General features: G+C 56.1%; 1 protein-coding gene across 1 annotated transcript; it reads right to left on the bottom strand.

Moving 5' to 3' along the window:
• Positions 1–1,336: 1,336 nt before the first annotated feature.
• Positions 1,337–6,994, bottom strand: CHMP2A (charged multivesicular body protein 2A; the record flags this gene model as incomplete). The annotated part of the gene is made up of 4 exons (XM_079331734.1): positions 6,915–6,994; positions 5,502–5,677; positions 3,561–3,740; positions 1,337–1,471 (listed from the first exon to the last, which is right to left on the bottom strand). Coding segments are annotated over exons 1-4 (570 nt in total), but the record flags the coding sequence as incomplete, so codon positions are not given.
• Between the last annotated feature and the right edge of the window lie 3,635 nt (positions 6,995–10,629).

Here is a 10,629-nt window from a genome sequence, read left to right as displayed (position 1 = left end):
TGGACTGGGATGGACTGGATGGACTGGAGAGACTGGGGGGACTGGGAGAGAGACTGGGATGGACTGGGAGGGACTGGGAGAGACTGGGGGGACTGGGAGAGAGACTGGGAGAGAGACTGGGATGGACTGGGAGAGAGACTGGGATGGACTGGGATGGACTGGGATGGACTGGGAGAGACTGGGATGGACTGGGAGGGACTGGGATGGACTGGGAGGGACTGGGAGAGACTGGGAGGGACTGGGAGAGACTGGGATGGACTGGGAGAGACTGGGGGGGACTGGGAGAGAGACTGGGATGGACTGGGAGGGACTGGGAGAGACTGGGGGGGACTGGGATGGACTGGGAGAGAGACTGGGATGGACTGGGATGGACTGGGGGGGACTGGGGGCACTGGGAGAGGGACTGGGATGGACTGGGAGAGAGACTGGGGGGGACTGGGAGAGAGACTGGGATGGACTGGGAGGGACTGGGGGGGACTGGGGGGGACTGGGAGAGAGACTGGGATGGACTGGGAGGGACTGGGAGAGACTAGGGGGGACTGGGGGCACTGGGAGAGAGACTGGGATGGACTGGGAGGGACTGGGATGGACTGGGATGGACTGGGAGAGACTGGGGGAGACTGGGATGGACTGGGGGGGACTGGGAGAGACTGGGATGGACTGGGATGGACTGGGGGGGACTGGGATGGACTGGGAGAGAGACTGGGGGGGACTGGGGGGGACTGGGATGGACTGGGGGGGACTGGGAGGGACTGGGGGGACTGGGAGAGAGACTGGGGGGCACTGGGAGAGACTGGGATGGACTGGGGGGGACTGGGAGGGACTGTGAGAGAGACTGGGATGGACTGGGAGAGACTAGGAATAAACTGGGAATAAACTGGGATGGACTGGGATAGACTGGGGGGGACTGGGATATACTGGGACACACTGGCACCCGCTCCATCCCATGTCCCCAAGTGTCCCCAGGTATCAACTGGGTGTGACAGGCTGTCCCTGAATGTCCCCCTGAGTGTCCCCAGTGTCCCCAGTGTCCCCAGTGTCCCCAATGTCCCCCCAGTGTCCCCAGTGTCCCCAATGTCCCCAGTGTCCCCAGTGTCCCCAGTGTCCCCAGTGTCCCCCCAATGTCCCCAGTGTCCCCATGTCCCCATGTCCCCAGTGTCCCCAGTGTCCCCAGTGTCCCCAGTGTCCCCAGTATCCCCAGTCCCCCCAGTGTCCCCAGTGTCCCCATGTCCCCAGTGTCCCCAGTGTCCCCAGTGTCCCCATGTCCCCAGTGTCCCCAGTGTCCCCATGTCCCAGTGTCCCCAGTGTCCCCAGTGTCCCCAGTGTCCCCATGTCCCCACCTCTCGTCCTCGTCGTCCTCGTCCCCCAGCGCGTCGTCGATGGCGTCGTTCATCAGCTCCTCCTTCATGTCCATCAGCTCCGATTGCTTCTGGAACTCCAGCAGGATGCGCTGGATCTGGGGCAGCTTCAGCTGGGGACACACAGGGACATTGGGGACACTGGGACACTGGGGACACTGGGGACATTGGGGACATTGGGGACACTAGGGACATTGGGGACACACAGGGACACTGGGGACACTGGGGACACACAGGGACATTGGGGACACACTGGGGACACACAGGGACATTGGGGACACACTGGGGACATTGGGGACATCCAAGGGACAATGGGACACTGGGGACACTAGGGACATTGGGGACACACAGGGACACTGGGGACACTGGGGACATCCAGGGGACACACAGGGACATTGGGGACACTGGGGACATTGGGGACACTGGGGACACTGGGGATGCTGGGGACACTGGGGACATTGGGGACACTGAGGACACTGGGGAATCCGGTGCCTCCATCTGTGTCAGTGCTGACACCATGACCAGGTGACACACACAGTGACACACACAGTGACACACACAGTGACACACACACAGTGACACACAGTGTCACACAGTGACACACACACAGTGACACACACAGTGACACACACACAGTGACACAGTGACACACACAGTGACACACAGTCACACACACAGTGACACACACACAGTGACACACACAGTGACACACACAGTGACACACACAGTGACACACAGTGACACACACACAGTGACACACACAGTGACACACACACAGTGACACAGTGACACACACAGTGACACACAGTCACACACACAGTGACACACACACAGTGACACACACACAGTGACACACAGTGACACACACAGTGACACACAGTGACACACAGTGACACACACACAGTGACACAGTGACACACACAGTGACACACAGTGACACACACAGTGACACACACACAGTGACACACAGTGACACACACACAGTGACACACACAGTGACACACACACAGTGACACAGTGACACACACAGTGACACACAGTCACACACACAGTGACACACACACAGTGACACACACAGTGACACACACACAGTGACACACAGTGACACACACAGTTACACACAGTGACACACAGTGACACACACACAGTGACACAGTGACACACACAGTGACACACAGTCACACACACAGTGACACACACAGTGACACACACAGTGACACACAGTGACACACAGTGACACACACAGTGACACACAGTGACACACACAGTGACACACACAGTGTCACACAGTGACACACACACAGTGACACACACAGTGACACACACAGTGACACACACACAGTGACACAGTGACACACACAGTGACACACAGTGACACACAGTGACACACACAGTGACACACACAGTGACACACACAGTGACACACACAGTGACAGTGACACACAGTGACACACACAGTGACACACACACAGTGACACACACAGTGACACACAGTGTCACACAGTGACACAGGCACGCACCTGGCGGTTCATGGTGGCCATGGCCCGTGTCACCCCCCGCATGGCGCTGGCCATGGCGCTGTTGGATTTCAGGGTCTGCACTCTCAGTGCCACCCCAGGTGACACACACAGTGACACACAGTGACACACAGTGACACACACAGTGACACACAGTGACACACAGTCACACACACAGTGACACACACAGTGTCACACAGTGACACACACAGTGACACACAGTGACACACAGTGACACACACAGTGACACACACACAGTGACACACACAGTGACACACAGTGTCACACAGTGACACACACACAGTGACACACACAGTGACACACACAGTGACACACAGTGTCACACAGTGACACAGGCACGCACCTGGCGGTTCATGGTGGCCATGGCCCGTGTCACCCCCCGCATGGCGCTGGCCATGGCGCTGTTGGATTTCAGGGTCTGCACTCTCAGTGCCACCCCAGGTGACACACACAGTGACACACAGTGACACACACAGTGACACACACAGTGACACACACAGTGACACACACACAGTGACACACACAGTCACACACACAGTGACACACAGTGACACACACAGTGACACACAGTGTCACACAGTGACACACACAGTGACACACACACAGTGACACACAGTGACACACACAGTGACACACAGTGTCACACAGTGACACAGGCACGCACCTGGCGGTTCATGGTGGCCATGGCCCGTGTCACCCCCCGCATGGCGCTGGCCATGGCGCTGTTGGATTTCAGGGTCTGCACTCTCAGTGCCACCCCCTGCACGTTGGCTCTCATGGCGATGAACTTGCGCACGTAGCGCCGGGTGCGGACCAGGTCCTTGGCCATGACCCGCACGGCGTCCTGGGACAGGGATGGGACATGTCAGGGACAGGGACAGCAGGGACAGATCAGGGACAGCTCAGGGACAGGGACAGCAGGGACAGCTCAGGGACAGGGACAGGGACAGGGACAGGGACAGGGACAGCAGGGACAGGGACATCAGGGACAGGGACATCAGGGACATCAGGGACAGGGACAGGGACATCAGGGACAGGGACATCAGGGACAGGGACAGCAGGGACAGGGACATCAGGGACAGCTCAGGGACAGGCACAGGGACAGCAGGGACACCTCAGGGACAGCAGGGACAGGGACAGCAGGGACACCTCAGGGACAGCAGGGACAGGGACAGGGACAGGTACAGGGACACCTCAGGGACAGGGACAGATCAGGGACAGCAGGGACACAGCATGGACAGCAGGGACAGGGACAGCTCAGGGACAGCAGGGACAGGGACAGCAGGGACACATCAGGGACAGCAGGGACACATCAGGGACAGGGACAGGAGGGACACATCAGGGACAGCAGGAACACAGCAGGGACAGCAGGGACAGGGACAGGGTCACCTCAGGGACAGGGACAGGAGGGACACATCAGGGACAGCAGGGACACAGCAGGGACAGCAGGGACACATCAGGGACAGGGACACACAGATCAGGGACAGGGACAGCAGGGACACCTCAGGGACAGGGACACACAGATCAGGGACAGCAGGGACAGGGACACATCAGGGACAGGGATAGCAGGGACAGATCAGGAACAGCACAGGGACAGCAGGGACAGGGATAACAGGGACAGGGACAGGACAGGGACAGCAGGGACAGGGATAACAGGGACAGCAGGGACAGGGATAATAGGGACAGGGACAGGACAGGGACAGCAGGGACAGGGATAACAGGGACAGCAGGGACAGGGATAATAGGGACAGGGATGGGGACAGGTACTGCAGGGACAGGGATAACAGGGACTGATCAAGGATGGGGAGAGGGACAATGGGGGCATGTCAGGGACAGCAGGGACAGGGACAGCATCCTGGGGACAGCAGAGACACATCAGGACAGGGACAGGGAAAGGGGGCAGCATGCTGGGGACAGACAGGGGACAGCAGGGACAGACAGGAGACACTGGGGGACAGCAGGGACAGCAGGGAGAGACAGGGGACACTCCATGTCCCCTTCAGTGTCCCCTTGTGCCCTCCATGTCTGTTTGTCCAGTATCCCCCAATCCCTGTCCCTTTGTCCCCTCCATGTCCCCCTGTCCCTGTCTGTCCCTTTGTCCCTTGTTCTGTGTCCCCTGATCCCTGTCTGTCCTGTGTCCCCAGTCCCTGTCCCCCCTGTCCCTGCTGTCCCCAGTGTCCCCCCTGTGTCCCCAGTGTCCACCCTGTTCCCAGTGTCCCCAATGTCCCCAGTGTCCCCTCTGTCACCAGTGTCCCCTCTCTCCCCACTGTCCCCCCTGTCCCCAGTGTCCCTTTTGTCCCCACTGTCCCTCTGTCCCTCCCTGTCTCCAGTGTCCTCTCTGTCCCCAATGTCCCCAGTGTCCCCCCCTGTCCCCAGTGTCCCCTCTGTCCCCAGTGTCCCTTCTGCTCCAACTGTCCCCAGTATCTCCCCTGTCCCTCTGTCCCCACTGTCCCCAGTGCCCCTTTGTCCCTGCTGTCCCCACTGTCCCCCCCTGTCCCCAGTGTCCCTTTTGTCCCCCCTGTCCCCAGTGTCCCCACTGTCCCCAGTGTCCCTTTTGTCCCCCCTGTCCCCAGTGTCCCCCCCTGTCCCCAGTGTCCCCTCTGACCATCTGGCCCTGCTTGGCCATTTTCTTGATGTCCACGATGATTTTCTTCTCCTGCGCCTCCAGTTTCTGCCGCTCCCGGTCCAGTTCCCGCACGGCGCGGGCGAGAGCGCGCTGGTTCTGCCTCAGCAGCTCCTCGGGAGTGCGGCGCCGCCCGAACAGCAGCTCCATGGGGACACCTGGGGACACTGGGGACAGCAGAGTGACACTGGGGACACAGAGGGGACACAGAGGGGACACGGGACAGAGCGCGCTGGTTCTGCCTCAGCAGCTCCTCCGGCGTGCGGCGCCGCCCGAACAGCAGCTCCATGGGGACACCTGGGGACATTGGGGACATTGGGGACAGCAGAGTGACACTGGGGACACGGGGACACTGAGGGGACACGGGACAGAGCGCGCTGGTTCTGCCTCAGCAGCTCCATGGGGACACCTGGGGACAGCAGAGTGACACTGGGGACATCACTGTGACACTGGGGACACCAATGGGACACTGGGGACAGTGAGGGGACACTGGGGACACCGATGTGACACTGGGGACACTGATGGGACACTGGGGACAGTGAGGGGACACTGGGGACACCGATGGGACACAGGGGACACCAATGTGACACTGGGAACACCAATGTGACACTGGGGACAGTGATGGGACACTGGGGACACTGATGGGATACTGGGGACACCGATGGGACACTGGGGACACTGATAGGACACTGGGGACACCCATGGGACACTGGGGACACCGATGGGACACTGGGGACACCCATGGGACACTGAGGACATCAGTGGGACACTGGGGACAGTGAGGGGACACGGGGACACCGATGGGACACTGGGGACACAGATGGGACACTGGGGACACAGATGGGACACTGGGGACACAGGTGGGGGACACGGGGGTGTGGTGGCACCTGGAGCTGGCGACAGGGGACAAACAGACACTGGGGACACGGGAGGGACAGAGGGGGGACAGGAGGGGACACAGGAGGGGACACAAGGACAGGAGGGGACACGGGGACAGGAGGGGACACGGGGACAGGAGGGGACACGGGGACAGGAGGGGACACAGGAGGGGACACAAGGACAGGAGGGGACACGGGGACAGGAGGTGACACGGACCCCGCTGCGCCCCCAGGGCCTGGCCCAAAGCCGCTCCCGAGCCCTCCCGAACCTGCCCGAACCTGCCCGAGCCCTCCCGAACCTGCCCGAGCCCACCCGAACCTGCCCGAGCCTACCCGAACCTGCCCGAGCCCTCCCGAGCCCGCCCGAACCTGCCCGAACCCGCCCGAACCTGCCCGAACCCGCCCGAACACCCCCCCCGACCCGCCCCACACGCGCCCCGGGCCCCGGGATCGCCCCAGGGATCCCCGAATGTCCCCAAATGTCCCCAAAACGCCGCCGAGCGCCCCCGGCCCTCACCCGGCTCCGCACCGGCACTTCCGCAAACAGTGACGTCACGCGCGTCGCAGATCACGTGATGCGGGAGGGTTTCGGTCATGTGACAGCGCCGCAAGGAGGGGGAGGAATTGACCATAGAGGAGCGGCCGGAGCGGCACTTCCGGGATAGCGAGAGCTGCGGCCAGAGCGGCACTTCCGGGATAGCGAGAGCTGCGGCCAGAGCGGCACTTCCGGGAACTGGGGCACTTCCGGGACAGCGACACCTGGCGGCGCGGGGGTGTCGGACAGGCTGGGGGGAACTGGGAGTGACGGGAATGGGAACTGGGGATACTGGGAGCACTGGGAATGGGTAATTGGGGATACTGGGAGTACTGGGAATGGGTAACTGGGAATACTGGGAGTGATGGGAATGGGAACTGGGGATACTGGGAGTACTGGGAATGGGAACTGGGGATACTGGGAACACTGGGAGTGGGAACTGGGGGTACTGGGAACACTGGGAATGGGAACTGGAGACTTTGAGGGATTGAACTGGGCCTGTCCCAGTTTAACCAGTGACACCCACCCGCCCCTCCCAGTGTAACCCAGTATAAACCAGTATAACCCAGTATAAACCACTAACACCCCTTGTGTCCCTCCCAGTATAACCCAGTATAAACCAGTATAACCAGTAACACCCTCCTCCAGTATAACCAGTAACAGCCCTGCATCCCTCCCAGTATAACCCAGTATAACCCAGTATAACCAGTATAACCCAGTATAACCCAGTATAAACCAGTATATCCCAGTATAACCCAGTATAACCCAGTATAACCCAGTATAACCAGTATAACCCAGTATAAACCAGTATAACCCACTAACATCCCTTGGGTCCCTCCCAGTATAAACCAATATAAACCAGTCACATCCCCTCTCCCATCCCAAACCAGTTTAAACCACCCCAAACCAGTTCAAACCAGTTTAAACCACCCCAAACCAGTTCAAACAGTTTAAACCATCCCAAACCAGTTCAAATCAGTCCAAACCAGTTCAAACCAGTCCAAACCAGTCCAAACCAGTTCAAACCAATCCAAACCAGTCCAAACCAGCACAAACCAGTTCAAACCAGTTCAAACCAGTTTAAACTATCCCAAACCATTCCAAGCCAGTCCAAACCAGTTCAAACCACCCCAAACCATCCCAAACCAGTCCAAACCATCCCAAACTTTCCCAAACCAGTTCAAACCAGTTTAAACCATCCCAAACCAGTCCAAACCATCCCAAACCAGTTCAAACCAGTTCAAACCAGTTTAAACTATCCCAAACCAGTTCAAACCATCCCAAACCACCCCAAACCATCCCAAACCAGTCCAAACCATCCCAAACTTTCCCAAACCAGTTCAAACCAATTTAAACCATCCCATACCAGTCCAAGCCACCCCAAACCAGTTCAAACCAGTTCAAACCACCCCAAACCAGTCCAAACCATCCCAAACCAGTTTAAAGCATCCCAAACCACCCCAAACCAGTTCAAACCATCCCAAACCAGTCCAAACCACCCCAAACCAGTTCAAACCACCCCAAACCAGTCCAAACCACCCCAAACCAGTTTAAACCATCCCAAACCAGTTCAAACCAGTACAAACCACCCCAAACCAGTTCAAACCAGTTCAAATCACCCCAAACCAGTCCAAACCATCCCAAACCAGTTCAAACCAGTCCAAACCACCCCAAACCAGTCCAAACCACCCCAAACCAGTTCAAACCAGTTCAAACCAGTTCAAACCAGTCCAAACCAGTTCAAACCAGTCCCTTGGCTCTTTAATCTGGGCCCGAGCAGCGCTGGGGGGGGGGGGAGGGGAATAAATAGGGAGGGGGAGGGGATTTGGGGGATTTTTGGGGATTTTTTGGGCGTTTTGGGGATTTGGGGGTTTTTTGGGATTTTTTCGGATTTTTTGGGGAATTTTTTCGGATTTTTTTTGAGGTTTTTGGGGGGATTTTTGGGGATTTTTGGCGATTTTTTGGGAGTTTTTGGGGTTTTTTTTTCGGAATTTTTGGGAAATTTTTCAGATTTTTGGGGAATGTTTTCGGAATTTTTTTTTTTTTCGGATTTTTTGGGGGGGTTTTGGGATTTTTTTTTGGGATTTTTGGGGTCCCCTCGAGGCAACGCTGAAGGAAGTGACCCCTCCCCCACCCCCTCCCAGGGGGATTTTGGGATTTTTTGGGATTTTGGGGATTTTTTTTTTTTGATTTTTGGGATTTTTGGGGTTTTTTAGGATTTTTTTAGGGCTCACTCAAGGCAATGCTCAGGATCTGCTGACCCCATAAACCCCCCCCAGCCAAAATCCCCCAAAAAATTTTTGGGGAGAGTTCCAGGGTTAGTTTGGGGTTTTTTTGGGGGGGATAACTCCAAGTTTTGGGGTTTTTTGGATTTTTTTTTTTATGTGCCCAAAAAAACCCCCAAAACAACAGAGATCCCCAAATTGGTTTGGGGGGAATGAGGAATTTTGGGGGTTTTTTTGGGATGGAGTTTGGGAATTTTTTGGGGTTTTTTTTTTTTTGGGGTGGGCTCAGGAAGTTTTGGGATTTTTTTTCCAGGACTTGACAAAACCCCACAAACAACCAATGGGAGATTTTTTGGGTTTTGGATTTTTTTTTTTTTTTTTGGGGTGGAGTTTGGGATTTTTTGGGGTTTTTTATTTTTGGGGTCACTCCCAGCAGCTCTCACAGCTCAGCAAACCCCCAAACCCCATAAATCCCCCACAAACCCTATAATCAACAGGAGATCTGTGGGGTTTGGGGTTTTTTATTATTTTGGGGTGAATTTTTGGATTTTTTATTTTTGGGGTCACTCCCAGCAGCTCTCACAGCTCAGCAAACCCCCCAAATCCCATAAATCCCCCACAAACCCTATAATCAACAGGAGATCTGTGGGGTTTGGAGGTGTATTGGAATTTTTATTATTTTTGGGATTTTTTTTGGGATTTTTGGGGTTTTTTATTTTTGGGGTCACTCCCAGCAGCTCTCACAGCTCAGCAAACCCCCCAAATCCCATAAATCCCCCACAAACCCTATAATCAACAGGAGATCCGTGGGGTTTGGGGTTTTTTATTATTTTTGGGGTGAATTTTGGGATTTATTTGGGATTTTTTTGGGGATTTTGGGGTTTTTTATTTTTGGGGGTCACTCCCAGCAGCTCTCACAGCTCAGCAAACCCCCAAACCCCATAAATCCCCCACAAACCCTATAATCAACAGGAGATCTGTGGGGTTTGGAGGTGTATTGGGATTTTTATTATTTTTGGGATTTTTCTGGGATTTTTTGGGGTTTTTTATTTTTGGGAGTCACTCCCAGCAGCTCTCACAGCTCAGCAAACCCCCCAAACCCCATAAATCCCCCATAACCCCACAACCAACAGGAGATCTGTGGGGTTTGGGGTTTTTTATTATTTTGGGGTGAATTTTGGGATTTTTTTGGGGTTTTTATTTTTTGGGAGTCACTCCCAGCAGCTCTCACAGCTCAGCAAACCCCATAAATCCCATAAATCCCCCACAAACCCTATAATCAACAGGAGATCTGTGGGGTTTGGGGTTTTTTATTATTTTGGGGTGAATTTTGGGATTTTTTGGGGATTTTGGTGGTTTTATGTTTTGGGGTCACTCCCAGCAGCTCTCACAGCTCAGCAAACCCCCAAACCCCATAAATCCCCCATAACCCCACAATCAACAGGAGATCTGTGGGGTTTGGAGGTGTATTG

The sequence above is a fragment of the Erithacus rubecula genome (genome assembly GCF_903797595.1).
Source record: "Erithacus rubecula genome assembly, contig: scaffold_1006_arrow_ctg1, whole genome shotgun sequence".
NCBI lineage: Eukaryota > Metazoa > Chordata > Aves > Passeriformes > Muscicapidae > Erithacus > Erithacus rubecula.
Note: the sequence above shows the minus strand (reverse complement) of the source record. Positions and strands in the feature narration are given on the sequence as shown.